This window comes from Columba livia, chromosome 9 (genome assembly GCF_036013475.1).
Source record: "Columba livia isolate bColLiv1 breed racing homer chromosome 9, bColLiv1.pat.W.v2, whole genome shotgun sequence".
Lineage (NCBI taxonomy): Eukaryota > Metazoa > Chordata > Aves > Columbiformes > Columbidae > Columba > Columba livia.
The window spans coordinates 553,490-571,884 of NC_088610.1; the positions used below are offsets into that span (position 1 = coordinate 553,490).

The window sequence follows — 18,395 nt, forward strand, 5'->3', positions numbered from 1 at the left end:
GTCCTTTTCTGTGTGAAAATTCTCAGGCAGGGTGTGAAACTGGGAGCTGCCAGACCCCAGCTGGTGTGCTGGGACGTGTCCCCAGACCAGGGCTCTGTCACCTGCTGTCCCTGGGACTGTTGTCCCCAAACCAGGGCTCTGTCACCCGCTGTGCTGGGCCCTGGCACCAGCAGCCCCTGGTTCCAGCCTCCCCTCCCTGGTGTCTCCAGTGCCTGCAGAGCCTCTGAGCTTTAGCTCCATGTGCTTCTGTAGTGAGAACAGTTTTGTGCCACGTGTACACACAGGAGAGTGTGGGGAGCCGTTCCCTTTCTGAGTTGTTCCGAATTCAGCCGTCGTTTGCTGTGCACCCTTGTCGAATGCCCAGAGCACACAGTCGGTTTGAAACCGCTGATGTGATGAGCAGCGACATGCGCTTGCTCACTTTTGCGATACGGGGTCTTCGCTGGTATCTGACAACTCCACAAAGGTTGCCAGAAAGGACGTTACATTTGACTTGGAAAGGCGTCTGGCGCAGGTTCTGGTGCCGTGTGCGGCACGGTCACATCCTGCTCGTGCTGCTGAGCCGGGACAGCCCATCCTGGCCACCTCCTCTGGCCGCCTGTTGCGTTCTAAGTAGCTCTAATTTTAAGATCACTTTCTGGTCTTTCTGTTGTTTCAGATAGGTTCTTCCTGTTATTTATATACAGATACAGTGAGCTGTCCTTGTGCTATGCCTAATTAGCACCTGCAGAAATACTTGCTAGTAAGGTAAAAGCGGATGCTGTGTGTGTGAAGTCGTTAATGTTGATCACCTCTTGGTAGCGGTCGCAGGTCTGTCTCTGTTAAGCTATTAAGGTTGTTTAGCAGATAAGCAAAAATGACCTGCTGGGGTGACAGTACAGGAAAGGTGCCAGGAGCTCGCTGAGGAGAGAAGTAAGGGAGGCATGATTAAAAGGAACAAATGACCCTTGGGTACTTTTACTTCATACCAAGGACCGTGGTGGCCAATTTAACATCTGCGAGGTGGAATACATAAACCCATTGGTTCACATTGTTCAGCATTTGTGGTACGTGCTCAACATTTTGCAGGTCTGTTTTGTTTCTCCAGTGAAGGTGCCGCAGCCTGGCACAGGTCTTTACTTGCTCTAGGGGGCAGCAGTTCATGATGTTTTGAGAACTCCTCTTTTGTGCAGAAGTTTAGAAGTTTGGTTCCAGTTATAAATGTTAAATATTCTTTCTGAAGCTCTAAGTACAACTAGATCTGTATTTTAAGTGTGTAAAAGTCTTCACAATGTGCTGCACAGAGGCTATAAAGTTTAAGGAAATGTTGATTTTTAAAAATAAATGGTTAAGATTACCTTTGTAAGTCTGGCATATAATAATAGATACATGATTTTTACCAAATAGCATAGAGTGCATGAATTATTGCCATCTTGTTATAAAATTGGCTTCACATAATAAGCTGTTAATATCATGCTTTTGATGTGATGTGCAACTTTTCTTCAGCAGTAGTAGTCAGACGTTTTATGGGACACAGAACATGCAGCAGCCCATAGTGGTTTTACTTCTTGTTCTCGTTTACACGTGATCATCTTCAAAGTTACTTTGCCCCTTTAATTTTTCAGGCCAGTAGTCTGGTTTCACCCCATTCACCGCGTGCCTTCCCAGAGATCAGTTCATCACCGTTCCTGCGGCGCTGAGCCAAGGGAGCTGGTGGAGCTGACGGAGCTGAGCACCACCGAGATCCCAGTGAGCAGCAGAGGCCCAGCAATGCCGTTCACAACTAAAACCCCAGGAGGACTGGCAGGAGCGTTTCCACTCGTGTGTGCACACATACACCCGTGTTCTCTGGAAACAGCTGATGTTTCTTCTGGTGACATCTCTGCAGAGCACGGCTGCTGTGCCAAACTGCACACGGCTGTTGTGCCAGTGCATTTCCAGCACGTGGCTCCAGACGGGCTGCTCTGGAGTCAATGGCGTGAGAACAGAAAATGGGTTTGGGATTGCAGATAACCAGCGGTCTCTGTACAGTAGCTGGTGGTGAAACCAATAACCAGCAGCCTCTGTACAGTAGCTGGTGGTAAAACCAATAACCAGCAGTCTCTGTACAGCAGCCAGTGGTAAAACCAATAACCAGCAGCCTCTGTACAGTAGCTGGTGGTAAAACCAATAACCAGCAGCCTCTGTACAGTAGCCGGTGGTAAAACCAATAACCAGCAGCCTCTGTACAGTAGCTGGTGGTAAAACCAATAACCAGCAGTCTCTGTACAGCAGCCAGTGGTAAAACCAACAACCAGCAGCCTCTGTACAGTAGCCGGTGGTAAAACCAATAACTTTTCACCTTTATTTTAAAGTCCTTCCGTACCCATCATTACCCTCACCGCAGTATATACGATATTGCTCTTAGGCTGTCTTGCCTCCAGACTCTATGATGTATGTCATCTTTGCATAAAATGGTCAGAATTTTCAGCAAATACCCCCATCATTTCTTCCACGCTGTCTCTGTCTTGTTACAGCTCCATCACTATCCTTCTCACCCCTCTTTCAGTTTCCGCGTGCATGCGGGACCCCCTGCAGTGTTCTATCGTATCAGTGTGTATGTCATCCCTCATGGCTCCCGTGCCGTCGGCTGCGGTGCTGCCAGCTCCGCCACCCCCCGTCCCCGCCGCGTCACCAGCCACCGCTGGGCACCTCAGCCCTTCGACTGGCAGGGCGTGCTGCTAACACGCTGGGGAAAATCGGCTTTATCTTTGATAATCCTTCAAAATCAAATGGTTAGTCATAAAACGGAGCTGCATGAGGACAACCGTACCAACAGAACTGGTTTTAAGACGTTCCTTTATGCCTTTTGTGGCTCGGTGCTTACCAAATCACTGTCACTACCAAGTAAGTTTTATGGACACAGCCACTGAATTCCCAGTGTCATTGTGCTTGTTTCCTGTATTTGGCTGGTTTATTCAGACATATTTGAGGTAGCTGAGGTTAACTAGAAAAAGCTCTTGGTGCTCGAATGCCTCTCGCTGCTGGGTGTCTGATATTAACCTCTCTCTTAGGAAGAAAATAAGGAGCTCTGAGCTTTAGTTAATGTCTTAATCTTCTAAGGATTTATTTGAGCAGTCCAGTCCGTGATTGATTAGTGTAAAATGTGTAGGTAACCATTTCCTACCGCTGTGAAGATACTCGTCCCCCAGGTACAGACGGTTGCTTCTTAGACCCAACTACTGAATTGAGAAAGCAGAATTCTAAATGTATATGCCAACCGATGCAATTGTTTTCTAGTGAGAAATCTTTACAAACAGCTTTTGTGACAATAGGAACATGATACCGAGCCGGAGTGTTCCTGCACGCGGTCTGTACGCTGTTTGTGAACGGCACCCAGCGGTGCTGGAGCACGGGCTGCCTGAGCTTATTGACACAGAGCGTTGTTGTTCTGTGTGTTTCATCCCAACGTTCTGCAAACCAGGCTGTGAAACAGAGCTGCGTTATTGAAAATGCTTCACTACTTGTTTCGCCATTTAATATTTATTAAAAAAATACTAAATATTCAAACACTGAGAAGGTAATCTGCATCACAAAAATCTGCTCTTTGGTTCTCAGATACTCTTGCTTATGTGATCCATGCTGACGATACTCGTACAAAGTGGAGAATGTTAAACTAATATGCAAAGGTCTATCCTTCACTGACGATCTCTAGGTACATTTCCAAAAAGTAATTCTACTTGATATTCAGTGTTTGCTGGCAGAGCAGAAGTGCCCTAAGTTTGTTCTAATTTAAACCTCCTTCATCACTGACAGAACCTCGGCTAGGTGGTTGAATACTGCTTGATCTACTGGTCCCAAGTCCTTGCTCTGTTTTTTTGCAGGATCACTGCAGACTGAACGCTGTGCGTGTTTTAGGCACTTACATGCCTGTGGCTGCCTTTGACTAAGCTGGTTCCAAGGATGAACTCAATGCAGCTGTGGCCTTCGTTACCGATCATTTGTGCTGTACTAATTTCAGACGACGTGAAGGTACGTTACTGCGAAATCGCTGCCGAGCTGGTTCTTTGCTGTGCACATGTAGGCGCCAGAATCATGGGGCCGGGGGCTGGGGATGAGCAGCGTCCCCGGGGGCAGCAGCGTGTGCCCCGGGGCCGTGCCCGGGTGCCCTGTGGAGAGCACGGAGCGGTCGGGCAGCTCCCAGGAGATGTGTGGGGTGGGGGTCCCCAGCGCCGCGCAGCGGAGCTGAACCGCGGCCCCCGGCAGCGTGCGCACCGTGCGCGGGGGCCGGCGCGTGATGCGTGGGGGAGAGGCCACGACCGCCACGGGAACGGTCACGGAGTCGACCCCGGCGCTGTTGTGGGCCTCGCACACGTAATTCCCTCTGTCGTGCACGGTGGCTTCTCGTACGAGCAAGGTGCCGTTCTCCAGCAGCGTGTACCTGCCGCTGATCTGCGGCCGATCCAGCACGCGTCCCCCCGGCAGAGTCCACGCGGTGCTGGGCTTGGGACGCCCGTCGGCCAGGCAGTGAAGGGACAGCGTCTGCCCGCTAACGCCCGTCACCGGCCCCTCTGGGCCAGCGACAATAGTGGGCTTCTGGCCAAGCTCCAGGACGATCAGCTTCTCGATGTAACCAACCTTGTTCCTGGCAGCGCAGCGATACCTCCCGGCCGTGTCTCGGTCGGGGCTGGAGATGGTGAGGGTACCAGTGCTGCCAGTCAGGAACTGGGGGGTCCTGATGCCCCTGGCAAACCATGTCCCGTTAGGCAACATCCAGCTGATGTCGGGCGGGGGGTTTCCATCCACAGAACAATTCAATGTGGTGGTTTTCCCAGGTGTTGCTATTATTTTTTCGTTGAATGGATTTTTAAACATCGGTCGCCTTAGCATTTCTAATACCTCCAGCTGCACCACCAGCACACTTTCTCCCGCATCATTACGTGCCACACAGATAAACTCTGCTGTGTCGGAGGGCCTGATGTTCCGAATCTCCAGCGTCCCGTTTTTGTGCACTGCAATCCTGCTCCCGTAATATGGAGCTGTCAGGAAAATATTATCGGGCATGATCCACGTAATCTGAGGGGGGGGTGTCCCTTCTGCCCTGCAGTCAATGTGTTTCTTTGCATGTCTCACTGCCGTCACCTTCATGATCGTTTTGTTCATGTGTAAACCATTTATGACAGGTGGTTTAGCAACAACGTCCAGCTTATACAATTTTGTATCATCCCCTCCAGGATTTCGAGCGACACACATGTACTCCCCGGCATCCAGCGGCGTGACGCGGCCGACTGACAGAGAACCGTTGCCGTGCAGGATGTGTCTGGCTCTTGACGAGGAGATCATGTCACTGGAAGGCAGCAACCAGAATATTTTTGGCTTGGGTTCCCCAACAGCCTCACAGTCCAGCAGTGCCGTATCTCCAGCTTTTGCTTTAATGTACGTCTTGTAATTGTGCTTTATCCGGGGGGCTGCTATGATGATGGTGATGTGTACCTTCATTTCATCTCTTCCCAGAGTGTTTTGAGCGTAGCAGGTGTAATCTCCTCCTTCTGCTACTCCAGCTTTGTTGAGATACAGCGTTCCATTGTCAAAGAGGATGTATCTGCGAGACCTGTGTCCGCTGTCGTCTGCCAGCATCGCGTTGTTGATCACCGTCCCGTCCGGCAGGCTCCAGGATATCTCTGGTGCGGGCGACCCAGAGGCCTTGCAGTCCACTTGGAAATCTTTTCCGTATGGCACCAGTTTCCTGAAATACTGTTTCTGGTCAATCTTGGCTGGCTTCATGGTGATGCTGACCTTCATCAGTATCAGATCATCTCCAATTTTGTTTCTTGCGACACACAAATAGTCCCCTGCATCCTTTTCAGTGACCGCCTCGATAACCAAGGATCCATTGGGGTAGACACGGATTCGACTTCCCATTCTGTCATGGGAGAAAGAGGAAGAGAATTAGGGAAGAAAATGCTGGAGGTGAATGCTGAGCACTGAAGGTGACTGACAGGATTCACGGCACGACACAGAAAGCGTCTTTTTCTCCCCAAGGGCGCCGTGTCCGCATCACCCATCAGCCCAGCGGGTTATAACCCAGTGCGGTGGCTGGTTTTGCTGCTACGCGGGTGTGCAGGTGCTCCCTGGCTGCCTGGGGGTGCCGAAGCTGCACGGTGCCGCCTCTGCCACCCGAAAGCTGGTCTGTGAACAACAGAGCCTGTCGAACCTCGCGTCCCTCGTCCCTCCGCTGCTCGGCCCGTGCTTCTCTGGCAGACACCCGTGCCATTGCCCCGGCAGGTGGCTGGCCATGCTGTCCCCAAGGCCGCCGGCACCAGCCGGCACCAGGCAGGGACCTGCGTGTCCCCCAGCCCCGCCGGCCGCTCTCACCAGCCTGCGGGGAGCAGCCGAGCTGGGCTGACGCTCCCTGCGCAAAGGTGACCTGTTACTGGGGCTCGGCAGAGGCCACAGAAGCCTCTTCCTCCCACGTCCTGCTTCACAAATCTCTGGTAAGTAGCTTTTCCTCCTATAAAATGACCAAAATTAAGCCAATGTACGATTAACGTCAATTTCCCTAATTCAGATAAGACTTGTATCTATTTTGGAAAGACCTCACCCGCTTATGACAACTGATGTGGTCTGTCATTAGATGTATAATAACGAGCTGTCACCACAGATGTTTCACCACTGTTAAATGTTTAAAAGTGAATGTAGTTCACAACGTATTGTTTCAGTGATGTAACATGAGCACCAGAGAAAACAGCATCTGAAGTTTCAAGGAGGTGGGGATAAAAAAAGACTGGTACCTGTGGAACTGGTCCACCAGGGCCTTGGAGGGCAGCCGCCAGATGATCCTGGGCCTGGGCTCCCCGGTTGCCGTGCAGTTCAGGAGCAGCTTATCCCCAAAGTTCAGCTGGGTCACTTCCTGCGAGGCAGTGGCTATTTTTGGCAGCGTGTCCCTGTGTTCCACCACGAGGTTCACCACCCTCCTCTCCGAGCCGGTGGAGCTCGTGGCGATGCACTCGTAATTCCCGCTGTCAGCCGGACCCACGTTGCTGATGTGGAGGGTCCCGTTGGCGAACAGGAACAGCCTGGCCTTCACTAACTGCAGGGGCTTCACCACCGTGCCGTCAGAGAGCACCCAGTGCACCGTGGGCTGTGGGGTCCCTTGCACGCTGCAGGGGAGTTTCAGGTTTTCCCCCATTGCCCCTTCAACTCGTTGTCTCTTCTCTTCCAGAATAGCGGGAGGTGCCGCAACGACCTGCAGCTTCACAGCCAGCGTGTCGGTGCCCGCCGGGTTCTTCGCCGTGCACGTGTAGAGGCCCCTGTCGTAAACAGTGACCTCCTCGATAACCAACGTGCCATCTGGTTCCATGTGCACTTTGCTGTCTCCCGGGGAGGAGCCGGAGAGGTGGGTTTGATTTGCCAGCAGCCAGGAGATGCTGGGGGGGGGCCTGCCCTCCGCCGGGCAGCGCAGGGCCAGGCGCTGGCCGGGCCGCGCGGTGAGGAGCTGCCGGGCGCCGGCGATGCGTGGCGGGTAGGCCAGCACGGCCAGCGTGGCCAGCAGCCGCGCCGTGCCCAGCGGGCTGCCCGCCGTGCACAGGTACTGCCCGCGGTCGCCCAGGCCCGCCCGGGCGATGGCCAGCGTGCCGTTGGCAAACACGGTCCAGCGGCCCTCGCCGCGGCTCCCCGCAGCGTCCGTCCCTGCGGGCACAGCGCAGCACGTCAGAACCGGCCTCTGCTCACCCTGAAGCTCCCGCCCTGTCCCGCGCTACCTCGCCCGCTTACCAAGACACCAGCGATTACAAACATAACAGTGTTTGCATATACAGTGACACAGTTTTAAAATAAGAACAAAACTTGGTCCTCAGTAGTGACCAAGTTTGGATAAAGCAGATGGGGCTTTGCATATTCAAAAACATTTTGGTGTAGCTTTAACTAGATTTGATGGTCTGTAAACACAGACGATTTTCCTTGTGCCTTACTGTTCTGAAATAGCAGGTAACATACAATAAACATTGAAATCTTCTCACAGTAAGCACAGAATGATAGTTAAATACACATGTATAGATGTATTTATTTTTTATTTTTTCCCTAAAGAATTGTTTCATAATTAGTAGTAAGACACTCCAGCAGATGTGCTGGGATATCTTCCTTTTTCACTGTTTCAAAGTTCATCTTTTCTGATTAATTCTCATGCTTCTTGGCACTCTTAAATGGAGCAACACTTGAGCTTGGCACAAAAACCATCTGCCAAATTCCCAGACTAGAACAGAAGGTAAATTCCGGAGAGGCTGATCGAGCTTACCTGACGGTATCTTGGTCCACCGGATTGTTGGCCGGGGGTTACCGGTAGCTTCACAGGGAAGAAAAGCATCGGAATCAGCGAGCACGGTGAAGGCGGCTAACCGTCCTCCAGCGATTCTGGGCTTTGCAGGACGATTCCTGCTGGAAGAGTCCCAGCCTGCGGGATTGCTGGTGGTCGCTCCTTGATCTCGGCTCTTTCCAGCCCAGCCCTTGACAGAACCGTCGCTGTCCCTGTCCCTTCCCCATGCAGCATGCGGGGTTGTGATCTGCGGTGGCTTCAGCACGGTTGGTGTGACAGCTGGCGTGTCACCCCTCCCTGTGACTTTGGCGGAGGGCTCCTGCCAGAATGGGGTTTTGCCCCCCAGAGGCAAGGTGGCTCTGGCAGCAGGTGCAGGTGGCCCTGGTGCCACCAGGGCTGGCAGTGGGGGGAGACGCTGGCCATGGGGAGGGAGGATGTCCCTGGATGCCGCAGGAGCTCTGGTACCCGACTGGGTTCCTGCTGGGAACGTGGGCTCTGTGATGTGGTGGTCTTGGAGAACCCTCTGTGCCGTTTTCCGGTGTGACGTGTCACCTGTGGCTGCGGTGGCTGTGCTGTGCCGAGCAGGGTCTGACCCAGACGCCACCCAGAGCAGGGTGGGCCCTGTGCTCATGGTCCCTGGAGGCTCTGAACGCAGCGGGGGGGGTTGGGTTGCGCCGGGGGGGCTCTGAGTGACATGGCTGTCAGGCGGTGACACGGCTGAGGGTTGGGTGGTGACGTGGGTGTCCCTCCGTGTGACCGGGGTGGCCGATGTCCTCGTGGCTGCTGTGGGCAGGGGCTCAGGAGCCGCAGGGGTGTTGGGGACCCTCAGTGCTGGTGTTGCTGTCCCTGAGGTGGTGGTTATGCTCCCTGGGGGAGGTTGTGCAGCCATGGGGCTGGTGGCCACAGTCCGTGGTATGGCTGCTGTGGTGACCGTGGCTGTAGCCACAGTCTGTGGTGCAGCTGCTGTGGTGACCGTGGCTGTGGCCACAGTCTGTGGTACAGCTTTTATGGTGACCATGGCTGTGGGCACAGTCCGTGGTACAGCTGCTGTGGTGACCGTGGCTGTGGCCACAGTCCGTGGTGTGGCTGCTGTGGTGACCGTGGCTGTGGCCACAGTCCGTGGTGCGGCTGCTGTGGTGACCGTGGCTGTGGCCACAGTCCATGGTACAGCTGCTGCGGTGACCGTGGCTGTGGGCACAGTCCGTGGTGCGGCTGCTGTGGTGACCGTGGCTGTGGGCACAGTCCGTGGTGCAGCTGCTGTGGTGACCGTGGCTGTGGGCACAGTCCGTGGTGCGGCTGCTGTGGTGACCGTGGCTGTGGCCACAGTCCATGGTACAGCTGCTGTGGTGACCGTGGCTGTGGGCACAGTCCGTGGTGCAGCTGCTGTGGTGACCGTGGCTGTGGGCACAGTCCGTGGTGCGGCTGCTGTGGTGACCGTGGCTGTGGCCACAGTCCGTGGTGCAGCTGCTGTGGTGACCGTGGCTGTGGGCACAGTCCGTGGTGCAGCTGCTGTGGTGACCGTGGCTGTGGGCACAGTCCGTGGTGCGGCTGCTGTGGTGACCGTGGCTGTGGCCACAGTCCGTGGTGCAGCTGCTGTGGTGACAGCCGTGGCTGTGGGCACAACGGGTACCATGGCAGCGCTCTGGCCGCCAGGCACGCTTGGCAGAGCAGGTGTTTTTGGAGGCCTCTTCCTCCTCTGACCTCTTTTTCTTCCCACTCGGAACACTTTACTTTTGGTGATTTTGGTGTCAGTTTGAGGAGCAATAATAGGTGCAACTGCTGGCTTCAAATTCATTACAGCCATGTCTTTGGCTGCAGTAGTCGCAGGACTAGAGTAAGACTGCGGCTTTGCAGTGGGAAGATCTTCTGACTTACCATTGCCATAATGCGCACTGCTGTGGTTCACACCTGTCGAAACAGGCACCAAGTGCAAAGGAGATGTTCTGGACATAGAAGACGCTGCCATAGTTTTGGGAAGCACGGCCGGAACCTCTGTTGATGGAAACACATCTGTCCATGATTTTGGTAGCTTTGTAACCTTTTGTTGTGCACCATTTCCAAAGCGATGCTCCCAAGTCATTTTTCCTCTTGGGGAATTTTTTTGTGAGGTTCTAGGTTTAATGCTGGCTGAGACTGATAGAGGGGCAGAAGATGCTGTAGTGCGTATGGTCTGGGGCGTTTCCATAGCAACATGAGCTGTGTGGATTGCCGTGGTTGGCAGGCTGATGCTGAAAGGTGGGACTCTACCAGTATTTGTCTGAAATGGAGCACTGGGCTCCGACTTCCCCTGCGGAGCGTCTCGGGTGTCCTCTGTCACCAGAGGCACGACGGGCGCGGGGGCTGTTTGCCTTGCCCCGGGTTCCCTTTCCTCTCCCCTGGGTGATGCCGTGTGGTGACGAGCACCTGGTGGCTGCTCCAAGGGCACGTCCAGGGCAGAGGGGGAGGACAGAGGTGCCTCTGGGCCAAACTGGTGGACGGAGCTGCTTATATTATCTAAGGTTGGGAAACTTGATACATATTTCATATTCAGTTGAACATCTGCAGCCACAGCTGTATTTCCTCTCACAGATCCTGGCCTCCCAAAACTGTATTTGTGCTCTTTCATACCTGGGATACGTCCTGGTCTAACAAGTCGTCTCCTACCAGACATTTTCCTTCGTTTTCCGTGTTGCTGGTGGGTCTGGGGTGTACGAGTTGTGACATCCTGCGTATTCGGAAGTTGCTGATGAGTAATGACAGTTGAGGCCAAGGGTGGCTCAGGAGTTACTCGTTTCTGAGCACTGTGGACATAACCGCGACCAAATCCCAGACTTGGTTCACTGACACTCACTACAGATTTCTCATCTGTTTTGGTGGAAGTCTTACCAACAGACTCAGTAAAACCACGTAGCTCGTCCACTGTGCTCTGGGAAAACACAGACTTGCTGGTGTCCGTGATGTCTGTCTCAGGTGCCGTAGATACAGATTTTAAGGGCCGGTTATTACTTTCCTCAGAATACACCAAGCTTTGTGCAGCAGGGAGGAGCGTAGATGTTCTGCTTGCTCCATTTGGTACAGTGGATTGTTCTATACCATTTGCTGATATTGGACTTAAATCAGATCTTTCCCATGGGTTTGTAAGCGCGGGGTTGAGGTGTGTTTGTGGCCCTCTGCTGTCAGCTGGCTCGGGCAGTGGGGAAGGCGAGGGCAGGAAAGTCACCGTCCCTGTCCCCAGGGGGGAGGTTTTCCTGGCAGGGGTGCTGCCCGTGCTCAGCCCGGCTGCCACGCGTCCTGTCGCCCCCCCTGCGGCAGGTTTGGTGGCTCTCGCTGATACCAGGATCATGAATTCTTCTTCTGGAGACAGGACATCACCAGATGCTTCCTCCTCATCCCCAGGTGCTTCCGAGAGCTTACGGACTTCAACAGGTGGCTTCGTTGCAACTTCTCCTCGTTTTTCTACCAAAATCGGGTTCCTCTTTGTTTTTTCCAGAAATGCTGCCCAGCGCTGCGGATCGACTCTCCTGGCTGAGGAACCGAACTGTCTTCTGTGGCCTCTGAACCGCCGGCCGCTTCTGTCCCGGTAGAGCCGGTAAGCCGTTCTCCCGTAGCTGTTCCTTTGCTGCGCGCTCGGTGCCACCCGGCCCCTGGATGCGGCAGCAGATTCCTCGCGAGCTGCCGAGGCCTCCGGAGCAGCCGCAGGGTGGTTCTGTGTCACAGCAGGGGCCAGCACCGCGTCACCAGAGCCGTCGCCCTCGTCCCCTTCTCCCGCAGCCACGTGCTTTGTCTGCAGAGTGGTTTCATCCTCTCGAACCAGCACTTGCAGAACCAGGAGATCGACACCGTACTGGTTGGCTGCCACGCATGTGTAGTAGCCACTGTCTCGCTCTGTCACCCCTTGAATTCTCAGAGTACCATTGTCAAAAACATGTTTGTTTCTTACAGAATGATGGAGAATCTCATGCTCAGGTAAAACCCAGCTAACGGCCGCGTCAGGAACAGCGGTGGATGTGCAGGGAAGGTCGAGTGTGCTGCCAACAGACGCAGAAACGTGGGCTCCATTGACGCTGCTGTGTTCCACATCAGGATCAACCACAGTAATTCTGAAGGTGAGAGCATCTGCGTCATTGCCGTTTGTGCCTATGCAGTGATAAAGCCCCGTGTCAAAAGTGTCAGCCATCCGTAACGTGAGCGTTCCAGTCTCAACTACCATGATTCTTCCATCCTCGCTGATGTGAGGAGCTCTGACTTTGCTTCCATCAGCCAATATCCACTCGACTGCAGGAGCCGGGTCTCCAGTTGCTTGGCACTCCAGTTGGACAGTCCCCCCGACTAAAACCGTGTGCTCCGTTTGTGTTTGGTTGTCCCTGGAGATGATGGTCCAGTTATTTCTTGCCTGTTTTTTGTCGGCACTGGGCAAAATAATCTGAGCATCCGTGAAGTACTGGATGTGCAAAGTGCTGAGCGTGGTTGCTGTCCTGTCCAGCTGTAATGCCACTTGGCTCTGCATTAACCAAGATGGTTCAGCTCTCAGTTCAGCCTCTATATTGGTAAAAAGTTCATCTTTTTCGGAGTGGATTTGTTTGTATTTGTAAGAAGGCATGTTATGTGCCAGGACATTCCTTTCCAGCTTTAAGGGAGAACTACTGTACAGTGCCAGGATGCCCCAGAGCTGCTGGATCTGTTCGTAATCAATGCCGCACACAAGAGACGCTGAGAATGATGTTCTGAGCACTGTGCTGTTGCCGTCTCTGTCCAGTGAGATGGGAGACAGTTCTTTAGGTCTTTGGATGTCGCAAACCAAGTTCCCTCGGCTTCCTGCTTGGTCGGTCATGTTCAAAACCACGGATCCCAGCGGGGCCACGAAGTCCTTGGGGGATACGGAACTGGCATCCCCGTCGGCAGGCAGGGTGAGGTTCCTGGATTTGAGGGAGCCGTGTATGGCTGGCTTCCCGCAGGCCAGACTCGCCGCGGGAACAGCCGCCAAGCTCCTTCCCTTCTGATTTTTGGGACTGGCACAAACTGGGCACTGCTGAGCACCAGAACTTCTGTCTTTTTTGCACTTTATAACATCTGAAGGGAAGAAAAATGCAGTAAACTTTTGTGATAGAGTTTTTGGTATTAATAAAGATATACAGCTACCAGCAAGTTATTCTCTTGAATATTAACAAAGTTTATCCTGAATTAACCTAAGGCAAGCTGTGAGATTTCCCACTGAAGCCGCCTCTGCGGCGCCGTGTCCTGCTGTCCCGGGGGCACGCAGGGCTCTCCCACCCAGGGACAGGCTGTCACAGCCGCGGCACCACCGCCCATGGTCTGCGACCTCTGCCCAGGGCGCGACACGGAACCTCTGTGGGTCCTGCGTATTTCTTTTTGGAAGAACTGAGGACAGTGTGGCCTTCGCTCTTGCCAGTTACGTAAGAATTAGTGTCATATCCTCTCTGGGTTCTCCTGGTGCACAGGAGCTTTGCGCTGGCCAAGGAAAAAGCTCCGTTAAGGAAAGCTGCACTCGGGAATGGGTTAAGACCAGGAGACTCGTTTAATCTGGGAAACTGAATAATACTGATCTATTTATCCTGATTGCATGCACCTACAAAAATCCTGTCTTCCAGTTGTTCCTGGGAGAAGAAAGAAAGGGCAATTACCTTTACCAGAAAGAACAAGGTGCTGTAACGGGACTGAAAAGCACAAACCAAACCTTCAGCTGACCTGCTCTGTGTTGAGCCCATTGCGCAAAGCGCTGGAGGCGGCAGTCGCAGGACCAGGGGTTCCCGTGCAGGTAAATGCTCTCCAGCTCCGGCAGGTAGGAAAACATCTCGTGTGGCAGGGAGGTCAGCACGTTGTCAGACAAATAGATGTGCTTCATGAGGGATATTTTAAATATCTGGCTGTAGCGCAAGGTGACAAAAGTATCTGGATGAAGCTGCTTGAGTAGATTTCCTTCCAGGTGGACCAGCCTCAGTGATGTGAGTCCATAGAAAACGTTGGGATTTACAAATTCAATTTTATTGTGGTCCATGTGCAATCGTACCAAGCTCTTCAGACCATAAAAAACATCCTGCTGAAGTACTCTGACCTTGTTATAACTCATTTTTAACACCTGTTGATGAAAAAGTAAGAAGTGCATAATATTAACCTGTGTTATACTGTTCTAAGGCTCCTCACAGATTTTGACTGATGGTTACCCTGTGAAGTGAAGGTGCTTCACCAGACCAGTAGTGTGACTGATGGGGAAAAACCTTAGTGGGAGGAATTATCTCTAAGTGTAACGTTAGCTGCAGGACCACCAGGATGCTTTCTGGTTCCAGCAGTCCTCGGGGTGACACTTCTGCCGTCACACTTATGTGATGCAGTGGTCAAAAAAATAAAGCAATGCTTAGATCTCATTCAACAAATCCCAAATAAACCACACTCAGGAAAGGGTAAGCAGAACCTGACCCTAAACAGTGGTAGCCCTCGTCTTTCATATGGATACAATAAGGAACAGGAAAACAAAGTGCTGCAGACCACTGGTCTGCTTCCATTTTCAGTATTACTGCAGATTGTTTAAAGTTATAAGAAAAATTAAGTCATTTAATTCTTACCTGTAAGGAATATAAATCGCTGAACACTCTATCAGGGATTGTATTTATCTCGTTGCTGTGCAGCATCAGTAGCTCCAGTTTCTCCAGGCCAGAAAAATCCGTTTCCGTGAGCTGCAGCAGTCGGTTGTACCTGGAGCAGACACCCGCCGCGCTGGTCAGGCTGCACCGCGCCCGCGCCCAGAACAGCCAGCGCACCACAGCAAAAGAGCAGCTCGGGGGATGCAGAAAGGGAGGCAGCACTGCTGGTTGCTACCGTGACATTTTAAGTCACTCCTTCATGTCAGCACATCTGGTTACTTTTGCAGGGCAGTTTTCTGAAGACTATTCCGAGTGGACATGGAAAATAATGGCAAACGTGTGGACAAGAATGCTGGTTTGGGGCTCAGCACAAAGAGCAGGAGCTTGCGATGGCAGCGGCTGGCAGTACGAGTGGCTCCCTGCAGCGAGGGCTCCCGGCACGGCCGACGCCAGAGCTGCCCTGCTCTGCTGAGACCTGTGGGCACCGGTGGTGACCTTCCCCCAGGAGCTGGTGACTGGCACCAGTTGTGACCTTCCCCCAGGAGCTGGTGACCGGCATCAGTTGTGACCTTCCCCCAGGAGCTGGTGACCGGCACTGGCTGTGACGTTCCCCCAGGACCTGGTGACCGGCACTGGCTGTGACATCCCCGCAGGACCCGGTGACAATGGCTGCCCGTGGCTGTGGTGCAGGTGGGTTCTGCGGTGTCTCGCTCTGCTCCATGTCTGCCCTGTCCAGCTGTGCATCTTGAATTTTATGTGCACTCCCATAAACTCGACAGATAAAAGCACAGATACTGGCATTGTGTGACCTTTTAAAGTCACAGCCAAGTCTCTGAGGATTTTAATACACACACTAGCTTTCCAGCACAGTCTGAGCTCTAAACTATCTTTTCCCAAAAAGAATTCTATTTCAGACTCCTGCCGAGTTTCATGTTACAGATGCAAAACGTTTGGGTAATATACAAGAATTCATTGAAGTTCAGAACTTCTTGAAGTTCTTACATGCCCAGTGATACATCCCCTAAATCTCCCCTTGGTGCTGGCAGCCTAAGGCTTTGCTAGCTGTGATTGCAGCCACTTTTGAATACTGAAGAACATTAAGCTCTTAAGATTTACTTATTGCTTGGGTTAATTTTTAGCCCTAAATCTGGAAACTCTTAATTATGGCTTTGTAAAGTGTTGAAAGGTAACCGGTCAGAAGGTTTAAAATCTCGCTGCTGAACATACCCCAGATTGATGCGCTCCACGTCTGGAGGGATGTGCGGTGGGACAGCGGTGAAGTACCGGAACGTGCAGTGCACCTCGGTGGGGACGTAGCAGGCGCAGAGCCGGGGACAGGCGGTGGCAGCGGGGGGGGCAGCCAGGCAGAGGGCCAGCAGGGTCCCCAGGCAGCGCGCTGGGCCCCCGCGTGTCCCCGTCATCCTGCAGGGACGGCTACGCTGCCATCCGCGCGGCGACGGGCAGTAGGTCCTGCAGGGAGAACACAACACAGGCATTGAGAGTGGCATCCCTGTTGAGATGTTCAGTTTTAGGCTACAAGCACAAGAAGAATTAACTTGGAAAAAAAAAGAAGACCCAGAAAACAGACCCAAACCTGTTGTTTTTCTTCCCAGTTTTTAGAGATGTGCGATGATCTAAAATGTTTGTCGTTTTAAAGAAACAGCTTCACAATTTCTTCCTCTTAGTGCAGTGTGCCCCTTGAATTCTTGCTTACAGGTAAAGTTTTAATTTTGCAGGAAGCAAAGGGGGAAAATGCAGCATTTGGCTATCGTTACATCACGACTCCATTTATGCAGAGCGTGTATAAATCTGCTTGTAATTTATCCTCGGGAAGGAACACGTCAGCTCCTTTCTTGCCAGTAATTATTCCAAGCAAAATTAACTAATTTCAAAGGCCGAGCGCTGAGCCGCCGTGCGGCGGGAGCGGCGCCGGGACCCGCAGCGCTTCCCCGGGCTCCCCGCAGCGCTCCCCGGGTCCCGCTGCACCCCCGTGCGCTCCCTGGACCCCCCGCAGCGCTTCCCCGGCCCCGGGCGGCACCGGCTGCCGCCCGCCCGTCCCCACCCGCACCCGGAGCGGGGCCGCGGCCGCGCCGGCACCTGGCCGGGGGTGCCCGGGGCAGCGGCCTCGCCCGCCCGCCCCAACCTGCGGTACCTGCGGTACCTGCGCACGCCGGGCAGCTCCCGCCGGGCCGCGCTGGCGGCCGCTGTCCCCGGCGGGGCCGCTCCCTCGGGGAACGCCAGCCGGCCCGGAGGGTCCCGCTGCCGCCGGCTCCTCCTCCCGGGAGCTGCGCCGCGCTGGTGGGGGCGCGGGAGGGGCCGCCCGATGTGCTGCCCGGCCGTGAGCCCCGCAGCCGCCTGGGCTCGGCTCGGGTCGCTTGGGCTCGGTTGGGCACGGCTCGGCTCGGCGGGGCTCGGGGGGCGGCGGAGCCCCCGGGGCAGACGGAGCCGCACTCGGGGAAGCTGCGGCCCCGGCCCCGGCCCCGCCGCCCGGCCCCGGCCCCCCCGGGGTCTGCGGTGCCGCAGCGAGAGCGAATTGCAGAGCAGCCGGTCCTTGGCAGGGAGGAACCGAGCAGCGAGCAGCTCCCACCGGGGCGAGTTCTGCTGATCCCTCCACAAAAGCGGCTGATGGCACTTTACTGCCAGGTTTGGTTTGTGGGGCGTGTTTTATCTTCATTTTTAGATCAAGTCCACCAATACTTCAGCTCCTCATGTTTTGCTAAATGGTGTTTGTAACATTGATGAACTTGGCTGACAGGATGTTTCTGCTGAAAGTCCGTTAGAAAAGGTTAGTAGATACTTCAACACAGCTTTCTGATAGCTCTTGAGCTGCTGAACTTTACAGTTGTATTTTGATAGATGCTTTAATTAATGCCAAATTGTTGTGTCTTTATGCACTCAGGATTAGAAGTTAAACATGAACCTTCTAAGCCACAGGAAATTTCTAGTACATCGCTGCTTGCACAAAGTTAAACTTCAGGGACTTTGAAGAAACCCTGGAGACATCCCAGGCCAGGCTGGACGGGGCTCCGAGCACCCTGAGCTGGTGAAGGTGTCCCTGTCATGGCAGGGGGGGCACTGGGGAGGTCCCTTCAGCCCAAACCATCTGCGATTCTGTGGTTCTAAATCCATCTCCCAAAGAAGCCCCGTAGCTTCTTACTCCCCTTTCTGCCCCTTCTTCGAAATTATTATCCACCAAAACCACCACGTGTACCAACATCACATGTTTTTGTCCAGCAGCTGGGTTTTCCCCACTGAGGCCCAAACACATCTGGCAGTCCTCGTCTCTGATTCTCTTCAGGTTTATGTTCCTCAGCGATGAGGTGGTTGAACAACGCAGCACAGTAGTAGTTGTGTTCATGTTTGTGGTCCAGCCACAAAGTTCTTTCTATCTGTGCAGAGCAAAGAGCCGCTGAGTTGAGACACGTTGGGTGGGACACGCAGATTATTCCGCTGTCACTTGGTTTAGGGCGGTTCTGCTTGTCTTACCTGTTTGTGACTCCACCTCTGTGCTCCCAATTAGTATTGTTTCAGGAAACAAGCTCCTTAGC

General features: G+C 53.7%; 2 protein-coding genes across 4 annotated transcripts in view; one reads left to right on the forward strand and one right to left on the reverse strand.

Annotated features, from left to right (window-relative positions):
* Positions 1–23: 23 nt before the first annotated feature.
* IGSF10 (immunoglobulin superfamily member 10) lies at positions 24–17,379 on the reverse strand. Of its 3 annotated transcripts, none has more exons than XM_065073297.1 (7): positions 17,009–17,379; positions 16,075–16,317; positions 14,830–14,959; positions 13,955–14,345; positions 8,252–13,318; positions 6,750–7,647; positions 24–5,881 (listed from the first exon to the last, which is right to left on the reverse strand). In XM_065073297.1, exons 2-7 carry the CDS (start codon positions 16,266–16,268, stop codon positions 3,976–3,978), a joined length of 8,586 nt encoding a protein of 2,861 aa, XP_064929369.1. In that variant the 5' UTR covers positions 16,269–16,317; positions 17,009–17,379; the 3' UTR covers positions 24–3,975. The 3 variants fall into 3 exon arrangements, with proteins under 3 accessions (XP_064929369.1, XP_064929370.1, XP_064929371.1); XM_065073298.1 differs by having other exon boundaries at positions 17,000–17,379; XM_065073299.1 differs by lacking the exon at positions 17,009–17,379 and adding an exon at positions 16,442–16,774.
* Positions 12,215–18,395, forward strand: part of AADAC (arylacetamide deacetylase) — a 35,448-nt gene continuing 29,267 nt past the window's right edge. The window contains exons 1-3 of the mRNA XM_065073312.1: positions 12,215–12,354; positions 13,858–14,024; positions 15,135–15,537. The gene's annotated coding sequence lies outside the window, so the exon portion shown is untranslated. The remainder of the gene's footprint in view (positions 12,355–13,857; positions 14,025–15,134; positions 15,538–18,395) is intronic.